This window comes from Canis aureus, chromosome 6, assembly GCF_053574225.1.
Source record: "Canis aureus isolate CA01 chromosome 6, VMU_Caureus_v.1.0, whole genome shotgun sequence".
Classification (NCBI taxonomy): Eukaryota; Metazoa; Chordata; class Mammalia; order Carnivora; family Canidae; genus Canis; species Canis aureus.
In genome coordinates, this window is record NC_135616.1 from 36,610,320 (window position 1) to 36,627,118 (window position 16,799).

The 16,799-nt window shown below is 36.4% G+C and overlaps 1 protein-coding gene across 13 annotated transcripts in view; it reads right to left on the reverse strand.

The window, feature by feature from the left end:
• PIAS2 (protein inhibitor of activated STAT 2) overlaps positions 1-16,799 on the reverse strand; it is a 147,223-nt gene that overhangs the window by 94,567 nt on the left and 35,857 nt on the right. For 11 of the 13 annotated variants that reach the window (XR_013381509.1, XM_077900672.1, XM_077900673.1 and 8 more), the window contains one exon: positions 6,059-6,533. Coding sequence is in view for 12 of the 13 variants with exons in the window: in XM_077900672.1 (XP_077756798.1) it covers positions 6,059-6,533 (475 nt within the window). In the remaining variant the exon portion in view is untranslated. Of the gene's footprint in view, positions 1-6,058; positions 6,534-11,818; positions 11,926-16,799 lie in introns of all 13 variants that reach the window. The other 2 variants (XM_077900666.1, XM_077900663.1) reach the window with 1 other exon arrangement.

A 16,799-nucleotide genomic window follows, 5' to 3' on the forward strand; every position in this document is an offset into this window, starting at 1 on the left:
TCCTGCTTTCTAAAAATTTCTTATCAGCTGCTTCCTATCCCTTTTCACTACCACCATCCTACTCAAACCTATTATGGTTCATACAAAACAGCAACGTTGCATCTCTGCCAGCCTCCCAACAGAACATAAGTGCACAGCTGGACACCCTCAGCGTCTTTGTCATCACCCTTCTTCTGCTCAAAAATGCTCAGCAGCGTCCTATTTCAGAATGAACCCAGTCTAAGCTCCCTTATGTATAATCATTTCCATAACAATGGCCTCACCTCTTCCCTAGCAAACCTACATTTCCAGTGTCTTCCCAAGTCTTATGCTCTATTCAAAACAGTTTCCTCAGTCAAGTCTCACAACTATGCCACTTTCATTTCTACTCTCATGACTACTCATAGTTCTCCCCTTTCTTCTCCTATAAATGCCATCAATTTAAAGTAGACAAATACATACTCCAAAGCTCCTTCATGTCTCACTCCTACTCCACGAGGTCCCATCCCTTAGGCTGATACAGTATTTGAGTTTCAGACACAATTTATAGTTCTTCATCACACAGGCATATACCTCATTGCTACTTGGCTCTCATGTTAGCAGTACTTCCCCAACTAGATAACAAACTTCTTAATGGCCATCTTATACTGCTGACTTCTCTGTAATTAGACTACATGGCCATATTCAAATTATATCATTATATACTCATTAACTGGGTTAATAAAAACGATGCAGATAGTGCCTGATTTTATCCAAATTCCTTAGAAGTGAGATTCTATTTTAATGGCTTTCCATTAATGTGAATGAACATCACTTTAAACCTGTTTAACTGTACCCAAAAGCTTAATGAATATTTCCTAATATTCAGGAATTTAAGAATATGAAAAGATTTTGATCCTCATTAATTTTTCACCTTTTAAAAATTAAAAGACTAATAATAAATTAAAAGACCAATACTGATGAGGGTGTAGAGAAAACAGTACATTCATACACTGCTGGATTATAAATGGGCACAAGGCATCTGAAGCAACTGCTGAAAGAGCAGAGTATCAAAATATCAAGCACTCAAACTCTTTGACCCAATAACTTCACAGAGGCATTACACTTCATAAATATGCACCCAAGTATTCAGAAGCATATATGCAAAAATGTTAACAGCAGCAATGTTTGAAAAACTGCAAGAATAGTGACTGACAATGCTAGATACTAAAATACTTTCACATAAATAAAAAACTAAAAATATCCATCAATAGAATAGTGGTTAAGTGATGGTCCATCTACCAGGTAACAGATCTGTTGTAACCCACAAATCTACAATATATTTCCAATGAACACTTAAGAAAGAGAATCATGAGGCAAAACTCTTAAGAGGTGCTATTGGCAGATGATACTAGAAGAGTGTCCTCTCTCATAAGAAATGTGGCACAGTGGCTCTGCAGTTGGAAAAAGTTATTTTAATGAACAAGAAGAGAAAGAAGATGACATAACATATGCAGAAAAAGAGTTTATTATTGACACAACTCTAGGTGGATAATATATGACATTAAAAGGGACTTCCCCCCACTCCAAAATAGGGGGGGACTTTCCCCTTCTGTTATATTTCTAGGATGTTTGAATTTTCAATTACTAGCGTAAATTACTTTTGTAATCTGAAAAGTACAATGAAGAAACTTTAAGGAATTAAAGACTCAAAATACATTGAAGGTATTTCACAAAATACCAACAGCTAGATGTATCAACATACAATGCTTATAAAACAGAGTGAACAAAATGAGCTAGTCACAAACGTATATATATATATATGTAAATATACATATATACATATATATACACATACACACACAATCACATAAATTTCAAAAGCCAAGTTAGTTAAACATTACCTTTTTAAAAACTATGTATGGTAAAACAAATAAAGGAGAGGAACATAAATTAAGAATAGTTATTTAATTCAGAAAAAGCAAAGAGATGGCTTGAAGACACTGGCAATGTTAATATTCCTTTTTAAAAAATTAGCTGGGGGCAGGGAGGGGACCTGGGTGGCTCAGCTGATTAAGTGTCCAACTCTTAATCTCAGCTGAGGTATCAATCTCATGGTCCTGAGTTCAAGCCCTACACTATCTCCACACTGGACATGGAGCCTACTTAAAAAAAAAAAAAAGGACAAAAAACAAAACTAGGTAGTGGTTTCACAAGTGTTCATTTCATTGATGTTCTTTATATCTTAATGTTTTATATATATTCTTTTGTGCAAACTGAATATAGACAAATTTCTTAAACAGAAAATTCCCAAAGGATTTCATCCTCAAAAATTATCTTAAAAAAAAGAAAAAGGCAACTGAAAAAAAAGAGAAAAATACAGCCTGTGAAAGCAAGTCAGAATAGTTATTTAAGGTAAGAGAACAGATTTTTGTTAGTTTTTGGATTATGAGGTTATCCATTTGTTATAGGAAAATCTTAGCTACAAAGAACCTCACTTTTTTTTTTTTTTAAGATTTTATTTATTTATTCATGAGAGACAGAGAGAGAGAGAGGCAGAGACACAGGCAGAGGGAGAAGCAGGCTCCATGCAGGGAGCCCGATGTGGGACTCAATACCAGGACTCCACGATCACGCCCTGGGCTAAAGGTGGCGCTAAACCGCTGAGCCACTCAGGGATCCCAAAGAACCTCATTTACTATTGTATACATTCATGTTTTTTAGATACCACAGTTTGCCATTTTAAATGCTAAAATATTTTTATTTTAACCATTCTGAATAGAAATAATTCCAAACTACAAAACTATACAACATATCTCCCTAAATAGAATATATACATCATAGTTGTTTGGGGGGGGGGGGTTCTTTTTCTTTTTCTTTTTTTTTTTTTTTTTTAGCATCACTACATGTACTACTACTAGCAGGTTACTGGTTTCAACATCCCAAGAGGTTTGGGAATAATATTTTTTGACCTCTTGTGTCGATTTTTTCTACCATGGCTCTTCTAAGTCTCTCTCGTGTTGTCAGTTAATTCCTACTTAACAATATGTTGATGGCTTAGAAATCATCTAATCAACTGTATATAAAAAATACACAGACTGACATGCAGAGGTCAAGAATATGTGCTTTGAAATACGGATTTGATACCTCTTTTGACTCCTGAGGATTTTTAGTTCTCAATTCCCAAATGTAAACAAGTTTCTCTTATAGCAGGTTTCCAAACAAATGGACTTCCCCAGAATTTGTTTTTATATTTTCAATATCATAAAACCAAACTAATAAAAACTAAGGAAACTTCTGGATGTCATTACATTGCCTTAGACCCTGTGACACTGAAATTTTCAATTTAAAGTCATTACTGGAAATGATTAAAATTTTTCCACTTTCATTTGGAAGACTATATGCTGATGCGGTTTTCTAACTTTCTCCCTCCAAGTATAAAGGAACATTTCTTAGATTACGTCTTTATCACTCTGGCATAACAAGATTACATACATTGAGAAAACGATATTCTTTTTCTCCTTAGGGAAAGCAAGACAGGGAAATGTTTATTGTTTTAAAACAAGAATCAGTTTATAAATTCATAAAAACAAAGATAGGCAGGACTCTTAAAAAAACATATGAATACATAACTTTTACATTGAGCTACTATTTCATAAGCCCTGAGGTTATATGTTTTCTCTTACATTCTAATTTAAACTATGACCAAAAGGCAGGTTTTTCTTAGCTACTCGTTAACACAAAGTACCTTGGGCATTATTTTATCTAAGCAAAATGAGATAGGAAATTTATTTTATATTTATTTTAATAAACATTATTTTAATAAACTTATTAAATTATTTATTTTAATAATATTTATTTTAATAAACTTATAAGAAGCCTACTACTACTGTTCTTTAACCTTATGGAGGTTAATGAAAGAGAAACTCTATGAAAAATACTGAAAAGCAAGAGAACTCCAGTTTCTATTTTTGAACAAAGCAGGGAAATAAGGGAAGAAAATCACTAAAGCCTCTCCAGAGTTCATCCCTTGATACACCACTGATGGTAATGAGTAGAGAAGACACATAGCTGCATCTTCTTTCCAGGCATGCAACCCTGTCTCTTCAATCCCTTCCACTGTTAACTACAATCCCACAGGCCCTCTTACCTTCTCAATCCTCACCTTAAACATACTCCTGAACAGTCCCATGAGACAGGGTCACAAAGCATATTACCAGTCTGAATCTTTCTCAAAATACACACAAAAAAATAAATTTGCAATAACTGCTGAGAAAGAAACATGGGAATGAGCCATGATATGGTCCACTGATACATATGAAAAACCATGATAAAAGGAAAAATTAAAATAAAAAATCAGATTTTTGCAAAACTATATGCATAACTTCTGATGGTAAGTAGTAAATCTAAAAAAAATTCTGGAACCATTTTAACCAGATAAATGAACCTGTTAAAAAAAAGTTAAAGATGGGGGTGCCTGGGTGGCTCAGTCAGTTAAGCGTCTGGCTTCAGCTGATCCTGGGGTCCTGGGATGGAGCCCCGTGTTGGGGGGGGTCTCTGCTCAGCAGGGAGCCTGCTTTCCTCTCCCTTTGTCCCTCTCCACCCCCTGGCTTGTGCTCTTTCATGCTCTGCCTCAAATGAATGAATAAAATCTTTAAAACAAAAAGTTAAAGATTACAGTAAAAGCATAAAGGAAAGGCAACTGGGTAATAAACATTTAAAATATTTGTTCCTGTTAATTTTAAAATAAAAAATCTAAACAAGATACAAGCTTTCACCTGTCAAAACCACCAAGATTTGTTTCTAGTAACACTGAATAAAGGCAGAAGAGGGATCCCTGGGTGGCTCAGCAGTTTGGCACCTGCCTTTGGCCCAAGGTGTGATCCTGAAGTCCTGAGATTGAGTCCCACATCGGGCTCCCTACACAGGGCCTGCTTCTCCCTGTCTGCCTGTGTGTCTGCCTCTCTCAGTCTCTCATGAATAAATAAAATCTTTAAAAAAAAGTCGGGGGGGGGCGGGGCAGGAAGAAAGGCAATGAGAGATATTCTCTCACTTTGTGTAATGTAAACTGGTTCGCTCTTCTGCAAACTAATTTAGCCAACATCTTTTCAAGAGGCTAAAATTAAAATGTTCTTTTTCTTTGATGCAATAATTCTACTCATAGGGCTTTTCAGAAATAATAAAACGTGAACACAGAATCCTTATTTCATAATGAATGTAATTAAGAAATAAAATGCATTACTCTACTTGCCTGGCTAAGTATTGACAGATATAAACATTTAAAGGGAGGAGAAAGGGGCTGGGAGAAGCATTAGCCACCTTGGTCTGCCACCAAACAGACCATACTGACTCCATTAACCAGTTCTACCCCTCGAAATTTCCTTCTGGCTCAACCAAGATACACAGCAGCATAATCCTATACAAAAGGAAAAAAGCACATCGATGTTTTTAAGCGAGTTCTCATATGACTCGAAATAAAAAGGGTTTTTCCAGGATGAGGGGGAAAAAAATCTCCCAAATTAACTATGAAATACTATTTCCCAAACAATTTATTTCACTGAAAAATCCAAATACCTCTGTAATGATTTCATTAGGCAATAAGAAATTATACCATTATAACAAAGAAGGCCACTGATGTAGGTAAAAATTTGTTAAAGTCCCAATTTTTAGTAGTGATAAAATTTATTAAATTTTCTGAGCAGCTGATGGATATTAAAAAAGCTAAACGTGTGTCAAACTCAGTTTAGAAAAAAATTAAGTATAAAAGATTTCTTAGGAAAGCAGTTTAAACATTGTTAAACAGAAACCAAATCTCTGTAAAAATATCAAAACACAAATTATAGACAGCAAGCAATATTTGTACCTGTTCCTACATACACACAGAATTAATTTGAGTTCTAAGCTGCAAGAATGCTAGTATGATGAACTAACAGTTCTATACTAGATTTCTTTCACAGTTGCCAATATTTTTTATCTGGCATTGATTTGGCATTAATGTCTCAATTTTATAGTATTAAAAGTAAATCATTAATCACTAGTTGAAGGCCTCTTGCTTTAATTATTCTCTCGTCCGAAAGGAACTGATTTCTCTGACACTTACCTAAACTCGTGGGCTTGATGAGAACATCAAGGACATCATAAAAGGGCAAGTTTTTTAACTGCACGTCAGGATGGACAGGAGGAATTGGGGGAGACGGCTGCTGCATCTCAAACGTGGGCTTAGTGTCTTGAAGCAGCACAGAACCAACAGGAGAGGATGGTGAGTGAGGCGTAACTGAGGTGGAAGGCAGCGCGTGGATTCCAGCCACAGCCAAGTCAGGTTCTACAGGTGATGAGCTACCATCCAAATTGAAAACTGAAGATTTGATTGTGGATAAATCAGAAAGTCCTTCAAGAGTCCGTGGGTATCGGCGTCTGTACAATTCTCGGATTTTAATCTGAACCGCAGGGCTGCAGCCACTCTTCAATAAATGCAACGCCCTCATCAGGAGGTCATGTTTGCGTCCACTTTTATTCCGTCCAGCAAAGCCTAGTAACACTTGTAGTTCAGAAACCCTAAAGCTAGAAACCATATTCTAAAAGGAAAGGGAAAAGAAGGACATAAGTCAAGAGTCACCCTCAAGCACATAAAAACCCCCATCTAAAATACAGGGTAAAATCTGAATTTACCAGCATTTTATCATGTGGTATATGCTAGTACCCAGCATTATCACATACCACTTAGAATCGATCCTATTTAGAGCCACTGCCCGCCCAAGTTACATTCAAGTCATGGTGTTAATTAGGGTTTGCTGAATTCTTAATTTTGATAATCAGTTTCTATTTCCACTTATGTGATTATGCTCAAGTATAAACCCGTATTTGCTTTATGACTATGAAATTCATAACCAGTGAATACTTCCTTTTCAAAATTAAGTCCTATCGATACAAAATGTAATGTTACAGCACTGTTATATATTAACCAAACAAAAAATCAGATTTTTGCAAAACTATATGTATAACTTCTGATGGTAAGTAGTAAATCTACAAAATCAAGACAAAACTGTGATCCAAAATCCCATGATTTTTCACTTAATAATTTCAAAATTATTAAGGAACAAACAACATAAGAAAAATAAGTTATTTTTAAATATTAAAGCTAAAAACCACATACATCTTATTGAGCATAGTTCTCAAACAACTAAAATCTCCAGCTGATAAGAAAAAGACCTTTGAAAAGCCAAGGAAAGGGGACGCCTGGGTGGCTAAGCAGCTGAGCATCTACCTTTGGCTCAGGACATAATCCTGGAGTCCCAGGTTCGAGTCCCACATTGGGCTCCCCGCATGGAGCCTGCTTCTCCCTCTGCCTCTTTCTCTGCCTCTGTGTCTCTTGTGAATAAATAAAATCTTTAAAAAAAAAAAAAAAAAAAAAAGGCAGCCAGGGAAAGGATTAGCTGTAAATCTTAAAAGGCAAGATTTCCTCCATGCCACCCTCCTGACTTGTTCTGGGTATAAAATGAAGCTTATAAGCAGCTCTTGCTTCAGATTTCACCATCTACTTATTCAACCAGGCTAGCAAATACTTTTAACTTACTTGCTGCCTCTTAAGTCTATCTACTTGATGATTTTCAGAATCTGGGAGGTTAAACCACACCTGGGTCAGATTTACTAGTACACAAGTGCCCCATCTAGTCAGAAAGCAGAGTACGACTTGGAGCTGACCCTCACAATTCAACCCTAAGGAAACTTTGCCCATCCCTCCTCCTCCAGGAGAAGTGCTACACACTCCAGAGCTACCTGGGATTCCCTCTCAACCTGGTAGGTCTGCCGGGGCAACACCTACAGCTGGTACTGATTCATCAAAGTCCTCTGATCTCAACTTTTAAGTCTCACTGACAGCCCAGAAGCAATGGTTTAAACTCCAGTTGGCTTTTAAACAGTTGTCAGGAATAAGGAGTACTTGTTTTCTAAAAAGCAAATAAATTTAAATATATCAAAGTAATCTGTATGTACAAGTTGTATCACAATTCTATTTCATATACTGTTTCCATATTTCATATTGTACAAGTCAGAGAACACTAAGTTGTACTCCTCGCAACCATTTTTTATTCTCAACTAGCATGTTCCAACAGAAAAAAGAACCACACAATTCTAATTTTTTTGTACCTAACATTAAAAGTTAATTGATATGGTTTATTTAATCCAATATATCAAAAGTATTATTTCAACATGTAATCAATTTTTGTAATTCAAAAATAATCCATTGTTTCTGGAGTGCCTGCATGGCTCAGTCAGTTAAGTGTCCAACTCTTGGTTCCAGCTCAGGTCATGATTTTAGGGTTGTGGAACTGAGCCCCACTCAGTGGGAAGTCTGCTTGAGATTCTCCCTCCCTCTCCCTCTGCCATTCCCCTTGCATGCGTGTATGCTTGCTCTTTCTCTAAAATAAATCTCTTTTTGAAATCAATCTTTTAAAAGGGTCAATGAGATATTTTTTAATACCAAGTCTTCAATATCCAGTGAAGCACATCTGGGAGCACATCTCCATTTGGACTAACCACATTTCAAGTGCTTCCAAAACCTCATGCGGCCAGCAGCTACCACACTGGACAGTACAGTTCTAAATCACACTCTAATAGCAACATACAGCACAACACATGGTCTTCACACTTCAACTGGCTTCATTTCCTCCACATATTAAAATAAAGATTTTAGGGATCCCTGGGTGGCGCAGCGGTTTGGCGCCTGCCTTTGGCCCAGGGCGCGATCCTGGAGACCCGGGATCAAATCCCACGTCGGGCTCCTGGTGCATGGAGCCTGCTTCTCCCTCTGCCTATGTCTCTGCCTCTCTCTCTCTCTCTCTGTGACTATCATAAATAAATAAAAATTAAAAAAATATAAAAATAAAAAAATAAAGATTTTATCTCTTACCCCAAATGCTAGGTGAAGGTGAAAAACAAGACAATAACTTGACCTCAAGTTACAATCTACCCAAGGTTTCACGCATAAAAAGGACTATGACAGCTTTCTCAAGTGTCTTGCCAAGCGAGAACACAATGTATCTTTCCCAAAGTCCCCAATCCTAATACTTGAACTGAAGCTGGCTTATACTACAGTAGCGTAAGCAACATTAAACCATGAGAACACTAACACAGTCATACATATAAAAGATATCTGGGATATTTTCTAAAGAAATCTAACTCAATTCATTACTTTGCTTCCCTCCTTCTATTTATTTTCAGATTATTCTCTGCTTTAAAGAGATTTTTCAGAAATGACAAAAAAGAACACAAAATCATCCTAAGCTTGGCTCTCAAAATGTGATGGGAGGGATCCCTGGGTGGCGCAGCGGTTTGGCGCCTGCCTTTGGCCCAGGGCGCGATCCTGGAGACCCGGGATCGAATCCCACGTCGGGCTCCCGGTGCATGGAGCCTGCTTCTCCCTCTGCCTGTGTCTCTGCCTCTCTCTCTCTCTCTGTGACTATCATAAATAAATAAAAATTTAAAAAAAAAAAATGTGATGGGAGGTCTCACATCTCTTATTTCCAATGATAACTTTATGTGACAAAAAATGCAAATGTAACTGGCTAGAGCCAGTAGCTGTTGTAAATATACAATCAAAAAGGAAGAAAGAGCTGAGGGCTCACAACATGAATGTGGAATCAGGAAATTCTGAAGCAAAAAGAAATCCCTCAGGTTGTGGAAAGGCAAAGGAAAGGAGAACAGACAAGGATGGTCTCTGTATCGCAAAACGCTGTGAAGACAAAGTGCCACTGGAAAAGGGTGGCCACGAACCTACGATGCTGCCAGAAAGCTTCCCAACAGCAACCAGCAGTCATATTCAGGACAAGTCCCAGCATCCAGACTCAGGAGCTTAGAAAAGTCACTTCATCCCTCCAGCCATCTATTTATATTCAGAAACATACAACAACAAAAACTCCTCTATTTAGAATTCACTATTAAGATACTCTCTAGGGAACTTACCAAGTCCCATTCTAGGAATATGTTTTTCTAGACAAACCTTGCTGGATCCCATTTCCTCTTAAACAGACAAAGGGCAGCACTTTAACTGAGTCTTCAACCAAATTTCAGCTGTCACCAAGTTAGGTGCGCCTGCTATGAAGACCACTAAGAACAGATTTCAGCTACTGTTTTCCCAACCTCGAATGTCTACAGCTTTAATATAATTTTTGTATAATATTTTCCAAGTGTACTTTATCCAGTCCATCTTGCCTCCCAAAGTCTGTCTTCTAATACTTTGGTGACAACTGCTTTATGCTCTATGCAAAAGAATTACTCAATAAATGCTCGGTAAATGATATTAAGGAAATTCTATGAACTAGAGAGAAATGTTGGCAGGACTGATCTTTAAAAAGATATGTGAACAATTTGGATCTCTAAACAAAAGATACAAATTAAGACTAGGTCTTTAAATCAACTTATCAAATTCAAGTAACAATATTATTTAAAAAATTAAAGCTGGGTCATATAATTGGAACATCACACAAGGAATGAAGGCAAACTAAAGGTGCTATATTTAGAAAATCTCATTAAGAAAGTAAGTATGAGGGATGCTGGGTGGCTCAGTGGTTGAGCATCTGCCTTCAGCTCAGGTCATGATCCTGGGGTCCTGGGATCACGTCCCACATCAGACTCGCCATGGGAAGTCTGCTTCTCCCTCCCCCTCTGCCTGTGTCTCTGCCTCTCTTTCATAAATAAAATCTTAAAAAAAATAAAATAAAATAAATATGATAGTTACACGCAATAACCAACGAGTAAAAAGATTTCCTTGAGATTGCTCTTCATCTTAGGCATGAGATAGAAACTTCACAGGCAGTCTGGAATTTGGGGAAGCTCTAATAGGTTGGAAGTCATGATAAAGATCAACACAAACTTTGTAGATAGATACTCCATCCATTAGGATGTAGAATATGGGGTAGGGAAAGGAACTGCTGAAGGAAACTGATAAGTCACATTATTATCACTGCCTATCCCAACTACAATATTAAAGTAACTCACCTCTTCACTTATACATAGTAATGCATAAAGAAAAACCACCAGATATATAATCAATACATCAAAGGACTGACCAACCTGTAAGAGAAACTATGTAACAAATTAGATACTCCCAATTCCTTTTTTTTTTTAATATTTTATTTATTTATTCATAAAAGACAGAGAGAGAGAGAGGCAGAGACACAGGCAGAGGGAGAAGCAGGCTCCATGCGGGGAACCCGATGCGGGATTCGATCCCAGGTCTCCAGGATCATGCCCTGGGCTGAAGGCAGCGCTAAACCACTGAGCCACCCGGGATGCCCGATACTCCCAATTCCTAACTATTGCCCATTTCAGAGGTCATAGGAGGCCTTAGTTCCTAGCACTGTATTCCTGTGAATTCACATTTTTCCTATAATTAAATCCCTTTTACTTGAGAGATTGTATGTGGATCTCTTCCTCCCAACACATTGATTAAATTAACTCTTAAGCTGAAGGAATCGAAATTGAAAACCATCAAAAGAAACAATAAAGAGAATACTACATTTCAAAATCTGTAAAATAAGCCAAAACTAGGGAGAGCATCTCCATAAATGTTTCTATTATTATACAAAATTTACAATTAAGTATTTCAAAAAGCAAAAAAGTAGCAAACACACACCCTCAAAATGAGTAAAGAATTAAAGGATAAAAACAAACCAATCATAAATTAGAAAGCAAAATGCAGAAAAATATTTAACATGAAGTCCAAAAAAAGGAAAGAAAATAGTCTTGAGAATGCAAAAAAGAACATGAAAGACAGCAGCAAATTTCTTTAAATAAAGAGAATAACGTGTGCAACTATACTCTAACTTAAAGTTATTTGCTAGAAAAACATAAATTACTCCACCTGATTATCCTTGCCCACTCCACTTCCAAAAGATCTACACCCAAACAGCTTGATGAATAAATAAATTCTACTAAACCTTCAAAGAAAAGATGGAATTGTTTCTTAAACTGTTCAAAACAAGAAAGTTAAATACATGTTAGAAGACAAACATGATAAAACATCTGAACACAAATTTTTTAAACATGCAAGTTATTGTGTGCCAAACCTCGGCAGAGAGTCAGACTTATTAAAACAAAAATTTAAGTAAAAGTCAAATGAAACAAGGAGCCTGGTATACCACCAATTCCTTCTTATTTCCCAATATGGACCACAGAAATCTTTTTGTAATTCATCAACATTTCCAGTGAGTACCAACACAAAAGCCCTCAATGTACCCAAATATAGTTTAACTTAGGAAAATAAAAACAGCTTAAAATAAACCATGTACAACACTTGGTTAAGATGATTTCTATGCTTAAAGTTGCATGCTAAAATACTTACAGATAAAAATCATACAATGTATGGAATTTCCTTTAAAATCATTTGAGGACACTCCAAATAGTCAAAGCAATCTCCAAGAAAGTAGAACAAAGCTGTAGGCACCAGGCTCCCTGTTTTCAAACTATATTACACAGCTACAGGATCCCTGGGTGGCTCAGCGGTTTAGCGCCTGCCTCTGGCCCAGGGCCTGATCCTGGAGACCCGGGATCAAGTCCCACATCAGGCTCCCTGCATGGAGCCTGCTTCTCCCTCTGCCTGTGTGTCTCTGCCAATCTCTCTGCCTCTCATGAAAAAATAAATAAAATCTTTTAAAAAAACAAACAGGGATCCCTGGGTGGCGCAGAGGTTTGGCGCCTGCCTTTGGCCCAGGGCGCGATTCTGGAGACCCAGGATCGAATCCCACATCGGGCTCCCGGTGCATGGAGCCTGCTTCTCCCTCTGCCTATGTCTCTGCCTCTCTCTCTCTCTCTCTCTGTGACTATCGTAAATAAATAAAAATTTAAAAAAAAATTTATAAAAAAAAAAAAACAAACAAACAAAGAGTAAGGCATTTGTATGAAAACACATATAAATCAATGGGACAGATTAGAGAGCCCAGAAATAAACCCTATCATATATGGTCAATTAATTCATGACAAAGGAGCCAAGATTATACAATGGAGAAAAGACTGTCTCTTCAATAAATGATGCTGGGAAAATTGGACAGCTACCTGCTACATGCTAAAGAACGAAATTGGACTATTATCTTACACTACACAAAGATCTGAACATAAGACCTGAAATCATAAAACTCCTAGAAGAAAACAAGGCCAGTAAGCTCCTTGACATAGGCCTTGGCAATGTCATTTTGAATCTGATACCACAAGCAAAAGCAACAACAAAAACACCAAGTGGGACCACATCAAATCGAAAAGCTTCCACAAAGCAAAGGAAACCATCAACAAAATGAAAAGATAACCTATGCAATGAAAGAAAATATCTGCAAATCATGTATCTGGATAAGGTGAGAATATCCAAAACATATCAAGAACTTAGAAAAATCAACAACCAAAAAAAAGTCCAATTAAAAATTGGGCAGATTTGCAATGACTCAGATGGTTCTAGCTCCAGAGTACTCTAAAGTGTAATAAGTCAGTCAGAGAAAGACAAATACCATATGATTTCACGCATATGTGGAATATAAGACACAAACAAGCAAGCAAAGGGGGAAAAAGAGAGGGGCAAACCAAGAAAGACTCTTAACTACAGAGAACAAACTGATAGTTATCAAAAGGGAGGTGGAAGGATGATTTTAAAATGGTGATGGAGATGAAGGAGTGCACTTGTGATGAGCACTGGATGTTATATGGAATCGCTGAATCACTAAACTGTACACCTTAAATTTACACTATATGTTAACTTACTGGAATTTAAATAAAAACTTAAAGTGGGCAAAAAATTTGAATAGACACTTTTCAAATAAAGACATATACATGTGGCTAAAAGAGACATGAAATAATGCTCAATATCACTAATTATCAGGGAACTGCAAATCAAAACCACAATGAGATATCACCTCACACCTGTCAGAGTAGCTACGATCAAAATAGACAACAAAGTTACTGAGATTGTAGAGAAGAGGGAAAACTCTTGTGTGCTATTAGTGGTAGGGTAAATGGGTACAGCCACTATGGCAACCGGATGCAGGTTCCTCAAAAAATTAAAAATAGAACTACCAAAGAATCCACCAATTCCACTTGTGGTTATTTACCTGAAAAAAACTAAACACTTTATAACTCAAAACGATATGTGCACCACTGCCAAGTTCACTGCATCATTACTCAAATATAATAGCCAAGATATGGAAACTACCTAAGTGTCCATAAACGGATAAATGAATAAAGCAGCTATATATCAACACGCAGCCCTCACAGCTTTATACATAAAGCAACTTCTACGCATATATACAATATTACTCATCCATATAAAAAAATGAAATCTTGTCATTTGTGACAACATGGATGAACCCTGAGGGCATTATGCTAGGCAAAATAAGTCAGGCAGAGAAAGGCAAATACTACAGGATCTCACTTATATGTGGAATCTAAAAGCAAAAAAAAAAAAAAAAGGAAAACCAAGCTCATAGGTACAGAGAACAGACTGGTGGTTCAAGGGGACAGGTGAAGGGCTTCAAAAGGTACAAACTTTCAGTTATAAAATAAATAAAGGGGATGTAATGTTCAGCATGATGAATACAGTTAATAATAGTATATTGTGGGGCACCTGGGTGGCTCAGTCAGTTAAGCGTCCGACTCTTGATCTCAGTTCAGGTCTTGATCTCAGGGTCATGAGTTCAAACCCCGCACTGGGCTCCACGCTGGGCGTGGAACCTACTTAAAAACAAAAAAACAAAACAAAACAAAAAAACAGCATATTGTATATCTGAAAGTTGCTGAGATCTTAAAAGTTCTCATCACAAGAGAAATATTTTTGGTAACTGTAAGGTGATGGATATTTACTAGATTTATTGTGGTAATCATCCTGCAATGCATACAAATATTGTACATCTGAAACTAATACATTATATGTCAATAATACCTCAATTAAGAAAATAATAAAAAATATTACCTGAAACCTGGAAAAAAAAAAGTCATTGCCAGGAATGAGTGGAGACATGAAAAAAGAGTAAGAGTACAAAGATAAGAGGTGATCTCTGCTGAAGCTCAGGGTACATGGGGAATTCTCTACCTTTGCAAGAATGTTTCCACTATAAAGAGTTTGCTTCAATGGGGGAAACTAGTTGTGGGTTATATACGACTCTGTGTACTATCTTCCCAACTTTTCCATAAATCTGAAAGTATTTTAGATTTAATCAAGCAAAAATTGCTGGTTGTTTGAATGCAGGGAAAAAAACAGATTGTGGTCTAAATACCATTTCCCACAAAAAGAACCAGGCTCCAAAAAAAAAAAAAAAAGAGAGAGAGAGAGAGAGAACCCAGGCTCCTTGAGGAAATGGCTACTTGCAAGTCTGGGATAAAAAATGCACAAGAATATTTTATAATACCAGAAAGCAAAGGAATTATCAAAGACTACTGGAATCTTGTCAGAAGGAAACAGAAAACCACCCAGTAGCCCAAGACAGGAAAATCTAACCATCAAAGAAAATAACTGCATCAATTCAAACACATCAAATGTATTAAAAATCACTTGTTCATAATAACAATACTTAAAAAAAAAACTCACTGATCTCTGTTACAGGATGTTGAGAAACCAACTCTCGTTATTCTGAAAACTGTTAAAAAGTAAGGAAAGCAATACAAAAAGATTTGCTCAAAACAAGCCATATGATTATCTGCATAAATGACAAAAGGGCATTTGAAGAAGTCCTATCCATTACTTATAAAATCTCTCAATAAAAAGAAACAGAATGAAACTGTTAACATGATAAAAGGTAGCTATCAGAAATCAAGAACAAATATCTTCCTTGAAGATGAAACATTTGATCATAAAAACCTATGAAAGATGTTTTCTCATTCAAAATTATTCTAGAGTGCCTAATACAGATTTTTAAAAATATTTATAATTTACAAATGACAGAACTGTCTATACTGAAAATATAAAAGCATCCACTGAAAAATAAGACCTAATAAGAAAATTCATGGAGTTATCTATATAGATTTTCAAGTTACTGATAAGAAAAATAACATTATTTTTAAAAAGCCTAAGTAACAAAATATAAAGTGCAAAGGCATAAATTTAAAAATTTTGTAATAGCTACATAAAAACAAGACATAAAAGAACCATTGACTAAAGTAAGGACTATATTATTTTACTAGATAAAATAAATATTGAAAAGATGTCACTATCCCTCAATTTTATAAATATAATAAAACTTCAAAGAATAACTGAGGGGCTGGACAAATTAAAACTTACCATAAAGAATAAAATATATAACATGGCAGGTGGCACTTACCATAAAGAATAAAATATATAACATGGCAGGTGGCAATAACAAAGGTCAAAAATAATGGGAGAAAAGGAAACAGAGAGTGAAGAGGTAAAGGATTTGCAATCTTAAAGAGGGAAGGTTTACCTCCAGAGGTAACTGAATAACTGAAGGAGTGAGAAGCCACCCAATCAATATCTGCAGAAAAGCGTTCGAAGGCCTTGGAGGCAGCAGGTGGAAAACATTTGAGAAAGCAAGCATGTCTAGCACAAGGAAAGAAAAATAAAAAGCCCGTTACAGCTGCACCGGAGGAATCTAGAGGAATCTAAGCAGAATGATGACCAAAGGAAATGACAGCCTGGGGAGGGAGGTGATTAGCTTAAACATCTACTAGATAAAATTAGGATATCACATTTGTAAGGCTAAGAAATGACCAAACAAAACTGCAGGGCAATGGCATGCATTTAAGTTGGTCGAGTACGGAGCAGTTTAAAGTATCCTGTAATTGAAGGAATAGATAGCTTTAGACTTACACACATGTACCAAAATTTCAAAAGAAAATCCAAGATAACTCCA